The sequence below is a fragment of the Platalea leucorodia genome (assembly GCF_965183815.1).
Source record: "Platalea leucorodia genome assembly, chromosome: 3".
Lineage (NCBI taxonomy): Eukaryota > Metazoa > Chordata > Aves > Pelecaniformes > Threskiornithidae > Platalea > Platalea leucorodia.
The window spans coordinates 8,619,108-8,643,869 of NC_138825.1; the positions used below are offsets into that span (position 1 = coordinate 8,619,108).

Consider the following 24,762-nt stretch of genomic DNA (forward strand, 5'->3'; position numbering starts at 1 on the left):
AAGAAGAAGAAAAAAAAAAGTTGATTCAGGGTCAGTTTTGACCAGCCATTTAACATACTTAATGCTTAGAGTTTAAGTGATATTTTCATATATAAAATAATTTCAACATTCTTCATTTAATAGAAAAGAAGCAGTATTTGGCTGAAAAGGACTGTGCTGCACGTTAGGTTCGTGTCCTGTTTTGACGAACTTGCCGTTGCCCGCACGCAGCCATTGTGCTGATGTCATTTTCAATTTGTCACGTTAACAGGACAACAGGATGTTTCTGCAGAGGAGGAGATGAAACCTGGGGCAGATTCCCAAAGCTCCTGCATGGAAATAGAAGGTACTGCACATGCCTTGAAACCAAAGAGCAAGATGAACAGGCAAAAACACTAGTTATTGCTCAGATGTTATCAGTAGTGTTTAAGTTCCCTTTCTTTCTCCTTACCTACTAAGCTAAATCTGTGGAGTCAGATCTTCTTATGGTAACTCTAATTCAACCCTGAGCAGGGGAGTATCTGTGGATTCTCGGTGAGAAAAGCTGACTTTTTAATGACTGCGACTGTTAGAGAAAGAAGTGAACATTGTATTACTTATTCCTGATGACTAGCACTTCAGCCTTGTATGTTCAGAGCACCGAATGCTCTGTCCCCAGTCTGGAAAAACACTTGTGTACGTGTGTCTCTGGGCTTGCGATGAGTCCTGGTGAAGGCCCGTGCTTGGGGTGGGTTTTTGTGCTAAATCCCAGAAAGCTCCGCATCTTGGAGGACCAAGGCCTTGCTCTCAACTACAGCCCCTTGGATTTCCCTGAGACAGCTTTTGTATCTGTGCTCTTGGGGAAAAGGATCCTTTTCCTCTGCCAGTGTTTTTAATGGTAATCTCTCTAGTGTATGTTAATCCTTTTATGTCCGTTCTGAAAAGCCTTACTGTTCATCTTCTTTTTATCAAATTTATTCAGAGCCATTGTTGAACCAAGAAGACACAACAGAAGTTGAGATACCTTCGATTCATGGTGCAGAGGAAAAAGAAGAAGGAGGAAAAGAAGAAGATGAAGAAGGAGGTGAGGCTACTTATAAAATAGATTGAGACAGAGAATGCTGCTGGGCTCATGTTCTCCTTTTCTATTGTGAGGAAACATGGAAAGAGCACATAAGTGTTTTGTTTTTTTTTTTCCTAAGAAAAATCCTTTTTTGCCTGTCCTTGAGTGTTGTTTTGATATATTGGACTTGGATTTATATAGGAAAATAAGTGCAAAAAAGCGCACGCTCAGGTTCTAAAGTGACTTTAAAATAAATACTCCTCTCATTGTTGGTTTTCTGCATTAAAGTGCATAAGGCTGATTAAACAACCAATTTATGTCCATTTAAGTACCCTCTTGATCATGTTCGCTAGAAGCATCGAGAGTATTTACAATAAATGGGTATGATAATTATTTGTGAGGTCATTAATAGAGATTTAACTAGTAATTAACTAAAACTAGTAATTCTAATTAAAAAAAAACCCAATATTTGGGGGAGGAGCACAGTCTTGCTGAAGCAGTAATTTTTTCTGGGAGTAAAGTATTTAAGTCCGTAGGAATGGTTTTGCAAAGAAATGTAGAAGTTTCATTTTAAGTGTCAGACACTTCTGGGAACCCTACATTCAGCTGGCCATTTGTAACAGGCACATGATTATATAAAATATAACATATTATGTAAATAATTCTCTAATTGTAAAGTTAATAACTATATAGTCATTTGTAGAGCACAGGGATGAATTTTACAGTTCCAAATTAAAACACAGACATGATTTTTATTGAAAATTCAGGTCAATACTAACTGTGTAGTCCTAATTATGAACTCATTTTCCCAGCCACATTGATACCAACTTAATTGCAAACCTGTGTTAGCAATATTGACACTTCTTCACTGCAAACCCAGGTTAATAGAACCTCTTTGTTCATATACAGCTAAACAACATTTCTTCTCTTTTTTTTTTTTTTTTTTTTTTTTAATTGCCTATCCAAGTTGAGACTAATCACATCTCTTTATTATCAGTTGTGTTAATGGTATCGGTTTTGTGCTTTATTACTGACGGTGAAAATAGAATTGATATAATCCTTACTTCAAATCCAGGTAAATGGTATTGCGCTACCTCAGTTGGAAATCCAGGTTATATAATACAACCTAACTCTGATTGCAAATACCAAAGTCATTATGTTAATTTCCTCCTAATAGAAATTATTTACATTTTATTTTATGCCTCATCAAAAGCAAGTTGGACAAAATGTACTTCCATTATTTGTACATTTCCTTCTTTTTAATACTTTAGTGTCCCCTACAGCTAGTCACTGTCATTTAGTTCTCAGTGGAGAGATTATATTTCACCATCTGTTCTACCTACTATTAAAATATGCAACATTAAGGCAACGAAGGTAATGTCAGAAAAGGCTTGTTCTTGGCACTTTTTCTTTTCCTACCCCTGATTTAAAAGGTTCAAGTACTAAGTAAGTAAAATGTTCTTTCTAAACATTTTGGAACGTGTTCCTACCTGGGGGCTCGGGTATTGCTCCTGTACGAGATTCGTGTAATCCAAAGCTCATTGAAGTTCACAGAAGAACTCTCATTGATTTAAGTGAGCTTTCTATCAGCTCCGTGATAAGAGATGATGTGTGGAGTCTACATGCAGGATAACAGCACTGAGGTAACTGCATAGATACTCTGTTTAGCTTCTTCCGAACATACTGTCTTTGGGTCAGGGAAAATAAACGGGTGCTTTTTCAGGGTTTTGAGAAGGGAAGGAAATTAAGGCTTTCCCTTGCTTTGTTTCATTCTTATGGGTATAAGAACATGTAGAGCACCCTCAGCACTCATCTTGCTAGATGCTTCCAGTTCTGGTGGGCACATGCCACATGAGTTTTGAAAGTTGGCCACAAAGCAAGGTCAATCTGGACAAAGAGAGGCAAAAAAAAAGAAAATCAGCTGAAGTTCAGGCTGATAAAATAAGATATATTCCCCAAAGAGAGACTCCTCTTAATGGAAAGAGATTACCTGGCATAAAATAGAGATTTAATATGTAACATTATTTTACGTAACCCAAGTGCTGCCTCATAAACTAATTCGGTTAAATAGTTTTGCAGCAGCATCCACAGTACATTTGACATACGATGAAATGGCATATTTTTGTCTAAGGACACGTGGGAAAAAAGCTAACGTGGGGCTGCTAGTCCCATTAAATAGAAATACACAGATCTTAAGTGGTTTTGACCAGTGCTGGGTCTGTATGCATAGCCAAGCATAGTTACTAAACTGCAAACTACCTGGTCTTTCTGTTCTATATCTGATACTTTTTTGTGTGTTACTAAGCTCATCCTGGAGCAAAGGGTAGCACGTAGCTGCCTCTCTCCTCTCTCTCTCTCTCTCTCTCTCACCGGGAGCTGTTAGATTAATGGGAGTCATCTGTGACCTGTGCTGCTCCCCAGCACAGGAGCTGTGGAAGCCCCTAAATGACCAACAAAGATCAAAGTCCCTTTTCCAACCTAAAGCTAGATTTCTGCTTAGTTACTGATTGTGGCTTTGAAGCGTGCTAGGAAATTTTTTAGTGATCTGGTTTTCTGTGCAAAAAATCTGTTTCTTGCTGGTTTTGAGATATGTCTCATTTTTTTGCAAACTTCTGACAAACCGTAGGTAAGCTTCTGATCTAATTGTGCAGGTTTTAACTACCAGCTTATGTATGTGTTTTGGGGGATTTTAGGGCTTGCAGGGTCCTTTCTGTATAGCTCATTTGGCTTCATAGCTCCAGGGTCACGCCGTAGTGCGTATTACCAAGGAGTCATGGATCCTGGCGCTTTCGGGGTTCTGGGGCGCTGGGAGCCCAGAGGAACGAAGAATCAAAGTCTTGGCAATCTCACTACTGTTTCCCATTGCCAGCAGTTAGAAACAAGCCAGATTACCCTGAAGAATTTAACAATTTAAGGCACTGTGTGTGTTTTGTAAAAACCTGCTATTGCTTTTTCCAAAATCAGTAATGAAATATAGCATGTGCCAATTTATTCCCTTTTTTCCTACCATAACTTTAAGTTATATATTACTAGGGAGCAACTGAAGAAAAATGACAAACTAAGATGCCTTTTTAATTTTTTTCCAGCTGTTATAATGCACTCATTCTAGTTCACAAAAGAATAATGAAAATCCGTGTTTCTTATAAGATTAGGGAATATTCTCAAATCCCTTTATTAAAAAGCAGAGTAAGTGGTGATCACTGACCTATTTGCTGACCAGGTAAGTGTACATGCTTTTAATAGACCACTCGGCAGTCCCCTTATATGTACACTTGGAAATAGTCCTGTCATGTTGTAATGACCGTGCATTCAGCATTTAGTTGTAGTTTTAATTAGCACGGTTTTTCCACAACAAAATTTGCAGCACACAGAAATAAAACTCATGTTTATTTGTGTGCATATGCAGCCGTTTCCTCCTCCGAGCCTGCTCTCCCTTCTATCTTCTTATTTCCCACCTCTTTCTGTCTCCCTTCATCAAGACATTAGATATGATGATTTCGCTCACTAGTCATCTCTGGAAGTTGCTTAACTCTTTGGAGGACAGGATTTCTGTCAGAGCACTGGAATATGAACAGAAATAGCTGTTATTTCTCTGTTGGCTCTCTTCTGTATTCAGGCTAAAATATTTTGTCGTCTTGTGCTGTTCGGAACATGATTCGAGCTTGACCTGGGACGTTTCTCCACTCAAGAAGCAAATCTAGAGTGGATGGGTAGCATCCTCCCTGGGCAAAGGACACGTTTGTTTTCCATTGGACAAGTCCAGAAATGCAGAATCAGGTTGTTGCTGAAGCACAATCAAGGAGCAAAATGCCCTAATTAATGCCTATAAAAAGGATATTAAAACACCCAGGGATTTAGCGTAAGAGCAGGACACGGCCCTTACAATTAGTATTTCTGTGCAGTTGCATCTTAGCCTGTTTGAATGCTGTGTTTAGAGAACTGTATTAACCATCTTTTTTTCTGTATGAACCATGCAATGTTAAGGCAGGCTTGGGAATGGGCTAGCAGACGTTTCACGGTTTAAATCATTTGCAGTCTATGTGATTTCCTTTGCCGGTCTTCTGGTCAGTGCCTCTTCACTGTAAATTTGCATTCTGCCTAATTTCTGTTCTAGCTAAGCCCAGTTTTGCTCCACAGTCTTTGTTACATGAATAGCTATGGAACTCTGTAGCCATCATTTTGTCTGTTCTTCACTCAAACAGCTAGGTTCTCAGGTCATTTACCCATCTGTACTTTAGCAAGACAGAGAATTTTATGGCATAGTCTTGGAGAGAATTAAATATTCCAAAACCTGGAGAAAAAGAGCTCTCAATTTTTTATAGTTTCAGTCTCGGGCATTTATAGGATTTTACATGCATTGGTACAGTCGTAAATAATGTCAAAATAATGACTTTCTTTGATATGATGTTGTGGCTATAGAGAAACGAAATACTTCTTGAGAAAGATCTTTTCGGACAAATGTGACATCTTTATTCTTGAGTCCTGGCAATGGTAACTACATTTTATTTCTTAACCAAACTTCTTTTCAGCTTCAAGTGGAGTTGGATGAGACATTTTGGAAAAAAAGAGATCTAAAAAATTCTTTCTTATATATCTTTAAAAAGATACTTTCTTTTTGTTTGGAGAGAAAAGAATACAAAGATATTTTGGAGTGTTGCGGCTTCTGAAGATCTAGTATAAAGGCTCCAACTTCTTTTATTCAGTTGCCCAAAGAAGAAAGGAATGAATATCCCGAATCAGATACAGTGTGTTTGGTCTTTGATAACAACCCATACTGAATGGATCAGATGACATTTTTTGGGCTGTTACAGAATAGTCTGGCTCTAAATAGGAAATATATCTTTAAAATCTGCTTCTGACAGGTACTGATATTTGGCAAAGGAAAAAAAATGTGCACCTTTAGACCTTTTGCAGAAATGCTGGAAGTGCTGTGGAACCAGAAAATTGCAGATGGGTATTTAAACTCACGTGTCTAAAGCTCAAAGCTACGCAGAGCGGTGGACTGTTGCAAAGCAAGTAGCTGGAAGTAGTTGGGGGTACACAGATTATCACTGCAAAGCCAAAAAAAGTGCCTTCATCTGGGGGATACCTTTAGGTTTTAAGAAGCCTTGCTTTACATGCCTTTATTTTCTCATGAACTTCATGAAACTCAAGTGAACTTTGTAGTTGCAGTATCAGCCAGATGAGGAGCTTCTGCAACCAGCTTCTGCTTGCCAGCCTGCTGCAGTCAATCTGTGGTGCTCCAAGGGCTGTTTGCTCTATATCTCCCAGTGCAAAGTACTTTGCTCTTCTGAAGGCATCGTAGCTGTGGCAGAAAAGTATATCCAGGTAATTTCTATGCCTTGTGGAAGTAGCAAAGGCCATAACTGTAATCAAGGAAAAGAAACCTTTTAGCCTAGCAGAAGATTACTTTTGCAAGGGGAGACGGCATTTGTTTCCAAGTTTGCAAACCAGTATGTTGAATTTCATGAACGCACTTAAAATGTACTGCACAGGTATGGAATTGGGATAGCTCTGTTAAAAGCTGAAGCCAGGCGAGGCTGCCCTGCCTGTGAGTGACTCTGCGCGAGCATGTTCTGTGCTCCACTTGGATGTTGCACCTTGCGGAAGAGGAGTGGGTTTTTTGGTCGCAGTGTCTGTGGTTGTATTTGTGGTGGCTTTGTCAGTTCCGAACCAGGAGGTCTCCACGCCAGCAACCACCCCAGCAAAGGGTAGTTGCTATTGGCAATTGCTTCACTGGTGGTGAAGGATCAGCAAGATTATTAGGAGGGAGCATTGCTTCTGTGTCCTTTGTGGGCTGTCATGACCAGTGGTATGCACCAGCAGTAGGTGATGGGGTTCATTCATTTTCTAAGGCCAGGCCGGTGCAGAAGTCATACCACATCAGGCAGCACACGCTGCCCAAAATGGTGTTCCTCCCCGTCTCCGAGAGAGGCGGCAAATGGGATGCAGACCCCCCGCAGGCCTTCCCTAAGGGCGCTGCCTGGGCCATGCTGAGCAGCACTGTGCATTGGCAGGGCGGGGTGGTTATTATACTGTCAGTAGTCTGCCCCAGATATTGATTTCAATCTCCTGGGGGGGAAAAAGTCATATTTTTTCCCTGCCACAGAAGGAATCTGTTTCTTTTCATTACTCTCTGTATATCAGATTCTAGCCTGAATGTATGTAAAGAATAGGTGGTGCAAGATCAATTTTAAGTTTTAATTATTTTTTCATCTCTTTCAATGACAAACGATGTATTTTTTTCTGTGTGCTTTTCTAATAAAAAGTAGAAAATGTAAGGAATTTTTCAGCTTAAACATTTTGCCTGCTGTCACAGTCACTTTATTTTATCAGGCTTGATGGTAGGGTACAAGACAAAAAGGAAAGAAGAAAAGAAACAAGAAAAGGGAATCTTTTAACAATGATAGTGTTTAAGGTTTATTGTGTGCATTTGATTGCTTTCTTCATTTCATTTTCAGTAAGCAGAATAGAAATACTATTACGAATTGGCAATTTTTATTTCATTTAAAAATATCATCTCTTTGTTCTTGCTGAAAGTGTTGACAATGCGGCCTTTGTTTAGTTTAATTAACTCATGTTACAGTACTGAATTGAAACATACTCAGCATTAAATCAAATAAGATAATTTTTAGAACTCTTTTCCATATCCAGAAAATAAAAAGAAATAAAATTATTAAACCCTCTGAGAAGCTGGAGGAGAAACTGGATATTTTTAATGGAATATTTTCAAGTGCCATTTTCATTTTTATTTTCCATGGTAGGAATGCCAAAAAACATAAAGTCATGAAATCCCACTGAAAAGCAGATGCTATGAAGTCATTCGAAGTCCTCATATGTTTATAATAGTATTACATGATGTTACATGTTTTGTACTTGAGAGCTACAAGGCTTAAAGAGCTTTAAGATACTGATAATGCCCTTTTAGCCTATGAAAACTGGAAGGATGATGGAATCCATATTTCATGTGATGGCGGCCAAGTCTACTAAGCTTTGGTTTTAGCTCAAATCTCCAAAGCAGCAGCAGTGCCTTATGCAAACGAAACACGTACCTCTTTCAAATCATCTCAAATGGCACCCAAGGAACAAGTGAAAGGAATATAGGAGAGACACTGACATCTTAGAAACTTTTTCCTGCAACATATTGAAAAAGTAGGGCTCACTGGCCAAGGACTGCACTGTTACAGATGGCATCATTCTTAACAGTGTATCTGGAAATTAGCTTTAGCACCTCCAGAGAAATGGCACCATTTTTAAATAGACTGTACAGCTACAGAGGCGTCTGTTTGAACAGTGGGCTTAACTCCTGTTTGCAACAGTAGGAACTTCGGTCTTAAATTAGAATAGGTCCAGCAGACCGATGGAGCTGTGGGGGCTACACGAGGAAAGAATTTGATCCCTCGAGGACAAATATTATGTTCTTGTGTCCTGCATGCTACAAAAGGAGGCTTCATTTTGTTACACACTGATTAATTTTGGAATCTTACCTCCTTTAATAAAGTTTGTTTATGATGGGATATGCACAGATCCAACTGATTAGCCTTTGGGAATTTGGAATTCTGTGGTCCCCCTTGCTTTACATTATGTATGGTGGTGTACAGCAAGCAGAACGGGCCACGCTGCCCAGGTTGTTGTGCTATTTTATAGCTATTCCATAAACGTAAATGGCTAGATGCTTAGGGCAGCAGAGAGAAAAACTGCACTTAGCCAGTGATTTTTATGAAATAGAGTGAGAAATAGAGTGAGTGGAGTGCAGTCATAACTAAGTGTGGAAAAAAACACAAGCGGCAGGGGGGGTGATTTGGGAGAACTGTCTTTTATTTCAAGTACACAACAGGAACGAAATCAAAGCAAGCAGTGTATGTCCTAGGATCAAAAGGTTCCCTTGGTTGTTTAGGGAGGGCGAGGGAAGGACATTGTCGCTTCTCTGTCAGTAGCTTTATTGCTGTAGTTGTGCCCAGTGGTGTGGGTGAGTATTTAACCTTGTTCTCATATGAGAAGGGTGGCATTTACTCACTCTGCATACTATCAGGTGTGTCAGGAGGCACATTTTTTGATTCAGTTCTGTTCTGCACATCCCCATGGTGTTGGCTCTGCCGGGGAGGTACACCCTGGTTTCATAGGTGCCCTTGCTCCTCCTGGTGCTTGGAGAGGAACGCCAGTGCTGTACAGGGAGGGGGAAGATGTGTCTACAACTTGTAAAGTGGAGGTTGCCTAGGGCATGATCCTGACTGAGATTAAATCTGCTTCTCACTACTGCGGAACCTGAGCAGGGAAAATCCCACCCAGTCTCATTCAGATCTTTGAAGCATTGCCCTTTCCTCATACCTCTGGATTTTTTCTTCCTTTTTTCTGCCCGTTACCCATAATTTTTTGGCAGCAGGTTTTCTGTCCCCTCGCTTTTTCCTAATGCAGTTGACAGGTGAGTGTTCTCTTGAGCAGACCTTGCCATCTGGAACAGTTTTCCTCCGCTTGGTTGGCTTTCATCACATTTCACCTCCAGATGAGCGTGCCAGTATACCTGGCCCATAGTGTTAGCCCAACATCCCAAGCTGGCCCTGTCTCTAGTCACCATGAATTATCTGCCAGGGAGGAAGCTAGCGTTTAATCTCGCCTCCTACGTCTCTGTGACTGCAGCTGTGTCTTAATCATGCAGTAGTGGTATCTCAACATATTGGTGCAGGAGTGCAGCTCTTTGGGACCTCCTGTTATTTAACAAAAAGTTCAGCATCTCCTTTTTGGAGTCTCGCATGAGCTCTGGAGGTCCTTTCCTGGAGCACTGTGTGCTGTGAATGTGTTGGTAGCTGCAGTTAAACCAGTCCGGCAAAGCAGGTGCTCTGGACGATGCACTTTGTGTTGCAGCTATAGACAGTCTGTGGGCAACTGCACAAACACTTGGTTTTGTTTGAGAGATCCAAGAGAAATATGAAGAGTATGGAATGGCATTGTCTCTTTCTTACCCGTATATATGCTGGGATGCTCATTGTGTAATTGTTCATACCTGATTAACGCTGCTCTTCTCTCAGTTATTAAGGATTTTTCTCCCAGATTCAGAATTTACTTGTGACTTCTGTCCTGAGTTTTAAAATCCATAGCTTTCCACAGCTGGCAAATTTCAATCACAAAACGCCCTTCGTTATTGTTTCACTGGTGCAGGATCTTTATCCTGAAACGTTGGGACACGTAAGCCTTTTGTCTCGTTATTCCCCTTTGCGGATGCGCAGCTTTGTTGGTTTGTTTGTTTGCTCCCCAGTCACTAGTGTGAAGGGCATAGCTCTGCCAGTAATCATAGCTACTGCAGAGGCAAAAAACGCCTTTATTCCATTTACAGCATCTTGTCAAAAAACACTCAATACCTGCATTACCTGACAGCCCCTGAAAGACAGCATGTTTACACGTTCAGCATTTTCTCTATGGAGGAAATAAGCAGTCACTTACAGGTTATACCATTCTTACCTGGATAGAAAATCAGTTAAACTGTGTTCTGGATTCTGAAAGAAAAAAGTCAATAATGTTTTCTCCATTGCCCCCTGGTTACAGCTAACAGTAGTATATAGTTAGGGGGTCAGGGTGGCAAAGTCACTGTTTCAGTGGCTGGAAAAAATTGAGATTCCCAATTTGTGGCCAAATGCTATCATGGCTACAAGGTGTTTCATCAGTTAAAACGCATTCGCTGGATGTGTTTGTATGATCTGTCAGCCTGAAATGTAGCACAAAAGCATCAAGTGAGCACAAATGGAGATACCTCAGGTGCTTCAAAATAAGATGTCACTGTGATGAAAAATCAGTACTGAACTCCAGCAGCTTGATTCAAAGAAATTAAATTGGCTGATTTTTCCAGCTGTCCAGGCAACAGGGAAAATTAGCAGAAAAGCTCGCAGACTAAAAAGGGAGGTAGTCAGCAGGGCTGTGTCTCAGCATCTCCCCCCTCTGGGGTGCCGGTGCCTGAGTGTGGTGCCTCTGTCAGCCCACGACCCAGATGGTCCAGAGAGGATGGAAAACTGAGCGGTACTTGCTCTTTTGAGTGTACAGTAGCTACCCTGCCTTTTGTTTTGCTTATTCCTGAGTGTCGAAAAGGCTCCACAGGTGACACATTTTTGTTGGTCGTAGCCCAACATGCATGGAAGGCATTGAAGGGGCTTTCCCTCACGGCTGCCTTGCACGGGATGTCTAGGACGTGGGGGTAAGCATTTAACCCCTTCCAGCACAGACAGGGACTTGAGCTCGAATTTGTTTCCAGTGTGCTCTGATCGGCAGAGCATGAGGCCAATGGTAAGCACTGTCACAGCCCCTCTCCCTCACTTGGGTTTGGATGCTCATGGCTGCAAGCTTTGCATGGCTGCTGCAGTCACATCAGGAGCTCCTCTCTGGTGGTTGCATTGGTCGACAAAGGTGGACTTCCAAAAGAGACCAGAGTTGTGCTCTCATTTTCTGAGGCCCCCTCCTTGGGACAGCAGATATTTTACCATTCCTCTTACACGAGTGTAGCTACCAACTCTTACACTGGCAAAACTGGCATCCTCTGTGGTTTTCTTAGCTTATCTCTCTGTCTTCCAAGGCAGTAACTGTCCAGTGTGTAGTAAGTACAGCTATTGTGGTCACTTTATACAACTGTCAATTTTTTTAATGCCTGTCTCATAATAAATCTGCTTGCACATATAAACCCGAGTCTTGAACTGCACGGTCCGCACCAGATGACTCGGTAACCACGCGGTGGTACTGCAGCCCCCCACAGTGTCAAGGGCCAGCTGCGACACAGCTGCTTTTCAGGTAAGTGTCCAATAGTTTGGATGCTTTTTTAGCTTGGTTTTGAATCTGCTGGCCCTGCAGCATGGGCAAGTTTGCTTTAAAAAGGAAAAGAAAGAAAAAGAAAAAAGTCCTTAAACAATATTTCTAATATTGCCTGCTTCCAGCATTACATAGGATGTGGAGGGGAATAGATTTTCTGGATGCAGTTCTGCTTGCAGATCCAGCTGGCTCTTGAAGTGTGTGAGCATGAAAAGCAGATGATAAGAAATACATATATATCCGGTACCTATCTAAAGGAACCCAAGTTATCTTAGAAACTGATATATACAGAGATCACATAATCTGCTTGTGAAACTGTTCCCTCTGGCATTATATGCAGCCAATGTTTAACAGTACTGAATTAAAAGTGTGATAGTTTAAGACACAGGAACTCTTTCCAAATGAACTTTCAAGGGGAGCTTAGTGGAGAGAAATTCACGTTGAGATTTGGCTGAAGAATAGGGTTAATGCCATTTGTTCTTATCACAACTGCTACGGGATATTTAACGACCGCAGGTAGTCGAGGCCTGGGTTTTATATCCGATCCTGGAGGCAGCAGCGCAGTGCAATGTGTCAGATCGCCGGTACCTCTTCCTTCTTTTAATGAGGTCTCCCATCCAAGGATGGATATAGCCTGCTCTTGCGCAGCTTGCGAATCTGACTGGATCAGAGCACGCAGCTGAAATAATTGGAGAAGAATCTGCATGTGGCAGGGAAGGAAATCAGCTGCACGTATTCGCATCCCGAAGCAAGAGTTAGCGTAGCGCTGCTTTTTGGCAGGGATTTGGTCACAGCTTCTGGTGTCGAAACCAGCTTGCTCTTTGCTAGCCTGCACCTGTAGTCAGCTGTACCCACATCCAGCTCATTTGAGAGGAGAAGGCAGGGGAGGGCTCCTCATTTGGATCACACTGGCACGTTCGCAGCTCATGTCTGACAAAGCCATTTAGCGCAAAGATAGCTCAGATTTTGCCCCGGTGTGCAAAGTTTGCTCTCTGAACGCTGCGATGTTCTCTAGCCAGTCTTAGACATGGGAAAACACAGATGAGCCTTAACCAGGCCTGAAGAGGCTGGAGCACATCAGCTGCTTGCCATATTGATGAAACACCTGGGGCATTCATTTTGAAACCTAAATGCAGGCTGTTCACCTGTATTGCCAAGTACGACAGAAGCTTCCTTCTGGCTGGCGGGGTGGTATTAATTTAAAGAGAGCACCATCTGCAGGGCCTTGGAGAACAGCAGTCGGAGGAGAGAGGTAGAGAGGTCGCCGGAAAAAGTCTCGTTCTGATCCGGGGGCCTTGCCGCTCCCATCCATTACCCATCATTTCTAATTAGGGGATGTATCTTGGGGAAAGCTGCTCCAATTCGCTTTCTTGCAGGTGCTTTTCTTGCTAAGAGCTGTTGTTTTTGCTGAGCCTCCTAAGCTTGTTTCGCAGGCTTTCACAGGCATTTGGAGCTGTAATGGTCTCAGTGACCCAGTAATTAAAGGAGTCCTGTACCTCCTCACTGCGGAGAGCTGCCCCTTTGTCCTTTCTCTTTCTTCTCTCTGCAACGCCACTACCAGATGGTCGGAGATTTTTCACCCTTTCAAAAGCTTTGTGTTTTTCCCATCTCATCAACCATGTCTCAGCCATGCTTAATTAGCTTAAGGCTTTTCAGCCCCCCTTCCGCCCCATTCGCCCCCCCAGGAGATCAGTTAAGGACCTGAACAATTTCAATAAAGAGCTTGGAAAGCAAATCCTTAGAGGCTAGGCATAGCTGCAGGAGAATGTAATGTTATTTAGTGCTGGGGACCAGTCATTGGTCCTTTCTTCTCTCCCTTCCTTCTCTCTGTCTGTCTGTCCTCCCATCCATCCTTCTGTCCATCTTTCCTTTCCCATTCTTATCTCTCAGAATATTCCGGGATGCCCCTTGGTTCTCAGCAGTGTTTGGCAGCCTCTGATGGCTGGTGGTTTTCAGAGGAGGGCTGTCGCCCTTAGGCCAGCACCAGAATACTGTTGCTTTTAACCTGTTTTAAGCTGTTTAGGTCCCCCTGAATAAAAAATGGCAAACATCTTAGCTAACCAGTGCTAGGAGACTGTTGGGTGGGGATATTTTGGTTTAGGGGGGGCGGTTTGTTGTTTGCTTAATTCCCAGACTGGTTTGAAACTAGCTTGTGAACTTTATTTACAGATCAGAGCAGTTGAGATGAAAGCTTGGTTAATTAACCGAAAAATAAATTTGCATCTTGCTTTCTATTTGACATTGAACAGCATTGTTTCTGCATTGTCACATACGCACTTTTATTATTAATCTCTGAGCTTTAGCCATACGACTGCAAATGAGATTTTTAAAAAAAACAGAATCAACTCTTTCCCTTCTTCCCTCCCTCCCTATAAAGCATGAGAGCAAGCTGTTTAAGCATGTGAAGCGCAGATTTTGCGTGGGATGTCAGATACCTCAGAGGTACCTGTGGACATTTGCCATGTAATTGAATTCAGTGACTTGTGTTTCGCTTTTACGGGCAAATGAGAGCACCTAGCCATCAGGTGTTTGCATCACTAGAATTAAATACCTGCTAATTTAGCCACTCTGGAGATAAATATTTAGACGTAATTAAAATGGCTGAAAGTGTCCTTGGATGACGGAAAAATGTGGGAGGGAGTTTCTTCACAAACGCAGAGGACATGACCTCAATTACTGCAGTTTTCTCCCTGACGCTCCCCTTCGTGGTATATATGAAGTAGATGTTGCTGGATGCATGCTGCCCAGAAGAGAGCAGCGCTTTATATAAGGCTAGATTGAAATGCTGCTCTTATGCTATTCCAATTCTTGATATTTTTTAAGCCATCAAGGGAAATAAAATGCAAAGAGTGTGTCTAAATGAATGCACGATGTAGTTTTGTGTCGCGGGGAAGGCCTGTAACATTGCCACCTCCATTTGAGTAACTCAGGCTGCCGTTAAACAAAGAGGGAGTGCAGTTCCCCGGTGTATTGACATTGCTATTTACAGACCATGTGGTAATCTTTGAAGTGCTAACTGGCTTTTTTTAAGAGAGATGCTGCGTTTTTATTTTATATTTGTTTTCCACAAAAAGGAATGTTAGTATTTTTATGATGGCTGGTGCTTAGTGGAGCTCCTCTGTGTAAAGATAACAAATGAGTTATGCGACCTGACATTCTCCCTGGGAATGCGCTCAGAACGAAGCAAGCCAGTGGCATTTCGAAGTCTGCTTTTAAAGTAGCTGGTTATATACTTTGTTTATCACAATTGCTAGGAAATGCCATTTCTCTGGTATTTTACACCTTCTCTTAATTAAGTAGGGTGTGGGAGAGTCTTTAGGCAAAGACCCCAGGACCCAGAGGACGAGCAGGCAGAATGAAATTGCACCACTTGAAGCTGCTCCATGCTTTACTGTATCCCTGTCCTGTCTGATAGCTTGAAGTAGTCAGGCCTGCTGCCGGCTTTGGAAATGAAGTGAGCTCTAACCCTTCGAGAGCAACTGCGGCAGGTACAAATTGCTGGGCACGCTTCACGATCACTGCGTCGCTTGTCCTCCCGCTGTGTTGCTGCTGGGAGTTGCTGAGGAGGCATTGCCTGGAGCCGGATGGGCTCCCCAGTCACCTACTGAGCAGCCCTGCTGCTGGTGACGTGTGTCCTCACACGGGGGATAAATCAGAGCTGGGAGGATACGTCTGTAGAGAAGCTGGAGGAAGGGACAGGAGGCTGGTCCAGCCTTGGCTGAGCTCAGCCAGGGTGGCCAAGGGCACCAGAGAGCCCCCAAAGCCTTCGTGACAAGGTTTGTGCAAGTTCTGTGTTTCTACAAAATACTTTGTCTTTCATCCAACGCTATATATCACCAGGAATTTTTTTTTGGCAAGAAGGCAACTCTTTTTCCACATTTCACCGGTTTCTAGTTTCCGGAGACTTCACAGTTTTGTTGCTATAAACAGTCATGCACTTAAACTGATTGGCCCACTAGCAGCCCTTGAAAGGCTGTTTGAAATAAAACCAGCTAAGGATAGAAAACCACCTTTCTCAAGGCCTGATATTCAAATCACTTGCGCCCTGCCCTCAGGAGGGATAGCCTTTGGTTATAAGCTCTGCTCTATCAGCGGAGGGCCGGCAGCGCATGACCACAATGGCAGCACTCCAAGGACTGAACTTTAATGATGAATGTCACAAAACGCTGCTACATGGGCTCACTCTGGGGAAAGTAATTCTGTGTACAGTACATGATCTATGTCACCTGGAGTCCTTATCGTTTCTTTCAGCTATTTGCAGAGTTCTTTCGTGTTTTAGCTGTGGAAGGAGCTGCATTAATTCAGAGTTAGTAAACCTGAGGACAGGCAGAAATAAAATGAATCTGAACTTTTAAGCTTGCTATAGCAAATGCTCCATGAGAGCGAAGAGTTGGTAAACTGAACTTAGCGAGCTTTAATTTGGGTCTATTTCCATTATACTTTCTATTGTACCATAATTGGTACACTATTAAGTCATCTCTTGGGTTATGAATTACTACTGTGTTAAGGAAATGAAACTTAAGTGAAGAATTTTGCTGACAGGGAATACGCAGGATAAGCAGGATCTTTTTAACCATTACTATTGTTACTATCATCATTAATCATTACTGCCATATATCATGCAACACAGTTCCTAAACTTGAACTGGTAATATCATACAAGGTGCTGTACACGGTTTTCTCTACCCAAGGAATGCATAGCCTAAATTTCATGGCTTTGCATGCTTATTAGCGTACTTGGAGCATCCATTTCATGGATTTCCAACCCAGTTATACTGCTGTCTTATACATGTATCACCTGTGACCAGCAGGTTTCCTCCAGCTCCTGCTGGTTAAAGAATAGCTCACTAGAAATTCTTGTTGCATGAATGACCTATACACATAGGTGCTTCCTGCTAGCTAGTCAGAAGCATGTCCCTCTTGTTCCTCCCTCCATGGAAATTCTTTACAAAATGAAAAAATACTCATTTCCTTTTAAATTTGGGAGGTTTTTTACTTTTTAAAAAATTTTTTTTAACAGAAATCTGATAGCTTCAGTTCATAGTTTTGGCAAGAGCCAGCAACGTTTCTCTGGAAATCTTGGGTTTCTCAGGCTACGTTTATATGACTCCCTGAAAACATGACATTTCCCATAAAACTATTTGTTCTTTTAAAGGAAAAAAGAAAAGTAATTTGATTCAGGAAAAAGGTTTTGTTAGAAATATTTTGATCAACTCCACATGTGCCTTTCCAGTCGGTTCCCTGTGCAGCAGGACCACCCGCTGCCTGCGGGATGCAGTAGCTGCGGTGGCTTTGGCACGGTGTCGGGGCTGCTGCCGACTGCCCGGCCGGTCTCCAGCCCGAGCCAGGCGCCTTCGCAAGCTTTGATGGTGGGAGGCAAAGCAGCCAAAACCTCTGCGAGGTGCCACATGACATGGCATGACATGGAGACTTTCCCTCTCCTCCTTCCCCATGCTTGAGGTACATTTGAGGCTTAAGTAAGGTTTTGTTTTATTCAGCTGTTGCATTTTTGCAAGACCGTATTCCTTGAACAAAGCTAAAACCTGTGGCTATCGTGTAAATGCAGGCTGGCCTCCATCGTGCAAATTCTTCGTCAACTTGTACTGCACTGTGCTTAAGTCCAAGTTAGCTTTGCACAATACTCCCAAATTTCAGCAGGTTTTGTCAGGCTGAGGATCAGTGGTATTTTGTGCTTAAGATATTCAATGTGAACTGAAACAACCCATTAAGGCACAAGGGTTATTTCTCCCCCACCACCCCAAATAATCTCTACACCTGATAACTGCAAGGCCACAGACTTTTTAACTTAAAGCACATCTCATATAGGGACCTCTTCTAGGTGCTTACATCAGAATAACAGGGTAGCTGAGTAGGCAAGATACTTATCTAGATTTGCTGTGAACTATAAACTCTCTAGGCAAAGACCACCTATTTTCTGCGTAACAGGCCCTCCCCTTTTAGGGTCTGTAGCATTTAGAATAGATTCTATGTGAAAAAGCCATGCAAGGTGTTTATTTTATTTCCTTGCTTTCCTTATATACATAAGAAACATCCTGTACACACTTGTGAAAAGTAGTTCTTTGAGTCTCCTCAGACTGTCAGATTGATGGGTTTTAGTGTACTGAAGTGTAGTAAAAGATGGAAACTATAAAACAATATAACATGAATTGTCTAGACCTTTAAACCTACTCAGGAAATCAAGATATATATATATATTTAAAGAAACTCAATAAACCTTGTTTTTAAGATTGTGAAATTTGCTATTGACAGGGCTGAACGTAAACATGGTTCAAGGCCGGTGACTTAATTCTAGGTGACACCACTCCTAATCCTTTATGGTTGAATCCTTCAGTTTTATCTGTGACTCTGGGAAAACGTCTGTCAAGGCTGAAGTCACTTGCACCGGGGGATTAGCAATTTTTGCATTCTTTTGAAAGCTTCAGTAATTCCCATGAAAGTAACAGGCGCTGAGGCATTTGCGGAGACTGTGGGCAGTGGCAATCCTTACACTGGCATACAGATTCTTTCAGACCTGGACCATGAGGAACAGTGCACATCTGTAGCCTCTACTTCTGCCCCTCGTGCTAGGTGCTGGCAAAAGCTCTGTGTTGTCCTCCAGCTGTGGGTACTCAAGGGGAGAAGAGGGGAGATGCTGCTGCTGGTTGACCCAAGGGTAGAACCACTATATCAATTTCTTTTCCTTTTTTTTTTTTTTTTTTTTTTTTTTTTAAAAGCCTGGAATAATTGAAAGTTGTATAATGAAAAGGCTTTGGGCATCTGCAAGTTCATGAGCTAAGCAGCGCTTCATTATGAATAAATCATAAAATGTGGTCCAAATCCAGCAATCTGAAGGAGTTTAGCTTGAGGAAATGCTTTTAATGTGTGCATGTCATCCTCCTTTAGCAGGACAGAAGTCTGCTGCTATCAACTGCTAATACAATTATTCTCTTCTGGCTTAATTGGTAGAGGTCTTGACTTTGGTGCTAAGATCGCAAGTATAGGCCTTTACGTTTTCTGGCACCACGTAGCAGGGGGATGGCGTTACGGGAAGGGCTAACTACTGCAGCGTGCCAGGCTGGGTTTCAGTACTTTTATATGGCAGGTGGCATTTCTGAGTATCCCACAGCACTGGCTGCTGTATTCTGGCTGACCTTCAGGACACCTCATTGTAAGGAACCCATGTTAGCCGTCAATTATTAAGAGGATTTTGGGAGATGTTGTAGACTTGCTCAATAGTTTCAAGGAAAATTATAGTTATCTTGTTAGACTCGGGAGTCTGCCAGTTTTCATGATAGACACTGGTTTTATTAGCAGTTCTGAAAATTCTGTTGTGGGAAAAAGAAGGCAAAAGTCATGTTGTTAGTTATAGTGTCACCGAGCTTTCTAAGCACGGGTTAGAAAGGTGGTGTCATCCTTAGTGCAGTGAGAATTACAATTGAATTGTTAAGTCTGTGTTTAGGATCCCAAATAGGTGGCCTGACTTTCAAAAATGCTGAGCACGTCCCAAACACGTTATGAAGTGAGACCTTTTGAAGCCAGCTGGAGCTGCTGGGTGCTTGGAGCTTTTGAAAATCAGGATCTAAACTCCATCTTAAAGAGCTCCTAATGTTAGTCACCTGTTTTTGAATACACTGACCTGTGTCTGCTGGCATCTAGAACAACCTCTGTGTTAAAAGCGTGTTTGACGGAGAGAGGGGATATGATCTCCAGTGCTAAAGGGAAAAATCCTGGTCCTTCTGAAAGCATATTCTCTCTTAAGAAACATATTGAGACAAAACTTAAAGTTCCCCCCCCCCCCTTTTTTTTTTCTTAAAGACTTTTGTTCAGACTCTGTGTTATGTGGTTTGTATTTTTGGCCTCCAGTTTCTATTTGGTGCCTCAAGATACAACAGGACTTTGAGGAATCTTCAGTAATTTGGAGTGAAGGCAAGATGATTGAGGAAAAAATGTGCCTAAGCTTTCCAAATGAGTTGCTCCAATTTTTACCCAATGTAACAGTAATGGTCTAGTCATAAGCCAGCCTTAGTCTAACTTGCTATTTGAATTTACTTTCTTTTGATACAAATAGGTCTCTGATATGTGTGAAACCTAGAGTAAATTTCTGACCCAGTAATTTCTGGCTTGTATCAGGAACAGTGTGGCCAGCAGGACCAGGGAAGTGATCGTCCCCCTGTACTCAGCACTGGTGAGGCCGCACCTTGAGTACTGTGCTCAGTGTTGGGCCCCTCACTACAAGAAGGACATCGAGGCGCTGGAGCGTGTCCAGAGGAGGGTGAGGAAGTTGGTGAAGGGTCTAGAGCACAAGTCCTATGAGGAGCGGCTGAGGGAGCTGGGGTTGTTTAGTCTGGTGAAGAGGAGGCTGAGGGGAGACCTTATCGCGCTCTACAACTGCCTGAAAGGAGGCTGTAGTGAGGTGGGGGTCGGTCTCTTCTCCCAGGTAGCAAGCGATAGGACAAGAGGAGATGGCCTCAAGTTGCACCAGGGGAGGTTTAGATTAGTTATTAGGAAAAATTTCTTCACTGAAAGGTTAGTCAGGCACTGGCACAGGCTGCCCAGGGAAGTGGTTGAGTCTCCATCCCTGGAGGTATTTAAAAGCTGTGTAGATGTGGCATTTAGGGACATGGTTTAGTGGTGGACTTGGCAGTGCTATGTTAACGGTTGGACTTGATGACCTTAAAGGTCTTTTCCAACCTAAATATTTCTATGATTCTGTGACCCCTTGTTCTCCTGCTTATAAAGTTGCCAGAGCAACCAGTAACAGCAGGATGGACCTCTTCAAACAGTGGGAATGAGCTTGTATAAGGGGAGGTGTTATTAGGGATAAAGTTGTTTGGGAGACAAAAAAGCCTCCGGTACTTGCCCTCTCCACCTAGGCTGAGCTGCTAATCTGGTAAATCACTGGACCTGGGTGTCAATGTTGGTAGATGTCAGAGTTGATGAATCTGACTGAGGACTTCTCCAGAGTGATTTACTGTGACTCTAATGCACATTGCTGGCTTTTTGCTTGCCCACAACTAGTGAGTCCTTGTGCAGGGTCCTGAAGAAGAAAAGCTGTCTCTCTTAAGTCTCCTGCAATCAGAAAGCTGTTCTTGGGGGGGGTCTGCTACCTATTTTTTAGGTAGCTTGCAAGAAACAAAGTGGCCTTCCTCTTGTAGTTATCACACTCCCCCACTGTGCTCAGGGTCTTTTCCCAGGCTTTTTCCCAGACTACAAACCGGAGCCATCTCCATAGCTAGTGACTGAGTCAGAGGCAGCGCAGGGAGCAAGACTCGCTAAAATCAAGAAAAAGGGGGAAAACAAAAAAAGGAAAAAAACCCCTGAATGTTAGGTTACTGGAGAAAGAGAAAGAAATGTTCAGCTTAAAGCAAATAAACCAGATCCCTGTTTTACAAAGCTGAGGCCAGTTGGGAAGTACTCTGGAGCTGTTTGGAGCCGGGAGCATTATGGTTGTTAGTATTCTTTGCATTATGTTATCTAAATGTAAATTCCTGTCTCTGATGTAACATCCTAGTTAGACCCTAGAAATTATGAACCAAACAAAGGATGAAATGTGAAAAAGTTGAGAAGAAAAATCTGCAGCTCTGTCTTTGTATAATTCTTACTGAGGGCTGATATAAATGGAAGACAAATCAAAGGCAACAATAGTACCGCACATTTTATCTCACACCCTGTGATGCATATTAGTGCTGTTTCCCATTGTGAGCCAGAAAGAACATTTACAATTTTAGAAAACACTGCATAATGGCTCTCCGCAAGGAAGAGAAGCAAGCGTATGACTGCCAGTACTGACACTTGCTTTTTCCTGGCCTGCAAAATTGCTTTTCTGGAGGCTCTGTTGTGGGCAAAATTTTTCTACCCCACACTGTGAATTTTGAATTTGGCCTTAAAATTTTCTCCAAGAAATAGAGCAAATAAATCTCACTGATTTGGTAATCTAAATCCAGTCCTCAGGAAATACTGGCCAAGCCAATCATCACGTGGTGATACACTCCTAAGGTGCAGATGATAACACCCAGGCTGTGGACGATATTTCTCTGAAAGCAACCCACAGGAGTCATCTTTTCCATTGTGCTTTTCAGTGTTTCGGAAATACTCCTGGCTTCGTGGGAGGAGGGTGAGTGTCAGGAGGATGGGTGGGTATCTCAAGTGTTAAACACCAGCTACGCTATCGCTGTCTGGCTCTGCACCTCCCTTTCTCCCCAAAATGTCAGTGGTAAAAGCTGACTTGTAAGACACGCCACTGAAATGCGTGGAAGAGTGTGATTGCCACCACGGAGCTGAAACGCCTGCGGTAGTAGCTAGGTTGTTCTTTTAGACTTGTCTTGGTTTGGGAGTAGTCAGCATGCGATTCCCTCTGGCAGCGCTATGATTTAGGGATTTTGGTCCTCTCATGGGTTATTTCTATGTGCTCTGTGTGGAGCGGAGGATGTGGTTATTGCCTGCTGGCATAGGGCACCCGGAGGTTAGACCACCCCTTGCTCTGATGTAGTTGTGCTGTTTCCCGGGGAAACATCTTACTCCACATCACCCTCATAAAATCTTGTTCTTGTATGCATCCAGTTAGCAGCAGAAATTAGACATGGCATCCACGCTTAGGATGTAATATAGCACTTGCAATATGTTTGCTTTCCCTCCCATCCTTTTGAGGCTGGCTGGTGTTGGCTCACTCACTGCTGTAGAGGAGGGTGCCAGGCTTTCACCAGAGAAACGGGGGCAGCAATCAGCATTAATGATATCCTCTGACAGCAAAAGCCGCACGAATCTCCAGAAGCCAGATTTCAGCGATGGCTTCTCTCCACGGGGCGCTAGGCGCTTCCCGAGCAGAATGGGGAGCATCGCCTTGGGTAATGCATCCAGCACTGCCATCTATCACTCCGCTATTCCCTTCTTTACAGAGGGAAAACAACCCCCGGCCATTTATTTATGAAAAATTGCTTACTGCCCTTGAACATAAATACATACACACAGGTGCGCCTGTGTGTGTGTTTTATTTAAACATCTGTTATATTTTGATGAGTCACCATCCAGGTCTGAAACAACAGCCTTGAGAACTGGAACAGGTGAGGAGCTCAGCAGCAAAATTAGTCCTTTATAGCAGATTTGTGTTTATCACCATATAGTTTAAGCTGACTGTAAAATTTTGGCTTTGAAGGAGTCAGAGCAGAGCTCAGTTTACCAAAAAAAAAAGGGGGGGGGGGGTAACATTTCTTTAATTGTTTTTGCAAAATGATCATTATTGAACATGTGTCTTGGTAGGGGAAAAATATGATAAGTGTCATCTGTAAGGTCTTTGTTACTGAGTGCTGCCAATTACCACTTCTTTTCAAGCCTATCGGTTCTGTATTATGTTCAGCTTGGTTTTAGGAAGCTAACAGGTTTCTAAAAACTAAAACAGAGTGCTCGGTCAGGAGGTGATGAGCCTTTAGAAATGAAAGTACTCTTTCCAAAGAGCAAGACATGTCATCCAGGTGTGTTGTATACTTGGCCTCTGGTTATCCAAGTTTTTATTGAGGTTTGGTTTTTTGGTGTTTGGAGTTTTTTAATTAATTTTTATTTTTCGTGCTGACTGTTGTATCTTTATATCACAAACTGTTTGAAAATTACAGCATACCTGTAATTACAGGTATCACATCTGTTAGCAGAACTTTGTTGAACTTCACGTGCCTCTCCCTGTTGTAAATATTCTGTTTTATTTCAAGCTGCAAAATTTAGGTTGAGGTCTCTGGATAAATAACAGGGAAGAGTCTTTCTCCCACACTGTATTTTCTTACTGCCTTTCAGGTAGATCCATACACCCTCCTCATTTACCCTTCTGCTGCTGTTCCCTGCTACTTTGAAGCTCATTCTTCATATACTTGGCAATAGTCTCCTTGAAAAGGAATTGAACGGAATATTTTCCAGGGCTCCTCTTTGACTCAGCAGTAATCTCTTTGAGAAGCGGTGACCCCAGAAATAAATGGTTGCAGCCATCAGGGTGAGCAGCCCCACCTGTATGTTACCAGAAACTCAGGCAAAGCCTCCTTTTGCCCTGTGCGGGCGGCGCGCTTTTTCACCCCATCGTCCTCTCCGCTGTAGCCGGGGAGCGGGGACTTCGTAAAAGATGAGGGTGCTTGTCTGAAAGGAACTTTTCTAACTTCCAGTTCTTGGGCAATTTGCTATTTGTGTCCTCTCAGGTTCTTACCCTCTCTCTCCCCACCCTTTCCTTATAATTTCTTTTATAAATATTGTTTCTGTTCACTTCCAGCACCAACCTAGTTCTTGTGCAGCTGCTCAGGGCTGAGGACTGGCACGGTCTCTTCTGTTCGGAGTGGCTCCTTTGGAGGGAGAGGGAAAGTTTCTTTCCCTTTTTTTGTGACATAAATAGTGTAGCGTTCTGACAAATCTGGCCTACTTAGGAGATCCGGGTCCTCTTTGCTTTCACAGTCTTTTGCTTGCTGCAGTTGAGGCAACCCTCAAGATCATTTGAAATGCTTAGAAAATACAGTGCATGCAAGATTAAAATGGCATAGGGGCACAGTATGTGCTGATGGAAAATCCAGCAGCAGCATGAGCTGTTAAGTTGTTCACGTTGGAGAGGAAAGCAAGGCCTATGAAAGACATTGGGCTCCCGGATCTGTTCTTCAAACTTAAGGACCAAGTCCTCACCCCAGATTAGTGGTGCAAAGAGGAATTAAACTTGCCGTACAAGGACAGCTGGAGACAGACTGGGTACATGGTATGAGCATGGTGAGTGTGCAGAGAAAATAATGTGATGGGAGTGGAGGTGCAGGTATTCTGGCAGCCGGCAGTCGTTCAGCAGGCTTGCTCCCATGGCCGTGAAATCGGAAAAACATTTCTGAATGCCCAGCATCATTCCCCCGGTGAAAGCTCAGCCTTAGGAGACCTGAAGATTTCCTGCAGCTTACTCAAAAGGATCCTCCAGTGCTGTAATTCCTCACGCCTACGCAGCTTTTT

General features: G+C 42.7%; 1 protein-coding gene across 1 annotated transcript in view; it reads left to right on the forward strand.

Moving 5' to 3' along the window:
- The window catches only part of MACROD2 (mono-ADP ribosylhydrolase 2), an 890,030-nt gene that overhangs the window by 851,202 nt on the left and 14,066 nt on the right, over positions 1-24,762 (forward strand). The window contains exons 16-17 of the mRNA XM_082306167.1: positions 251-325; positions 941-1,042. Coding sequence (XP_082162293.1) covers positions 251-325; positions 941-1,042 — 177 coding nt within the window. The remainder of the gene's footprint in view (positions 1-250; positions 326-940; positions 1,043-24,762) is intronic.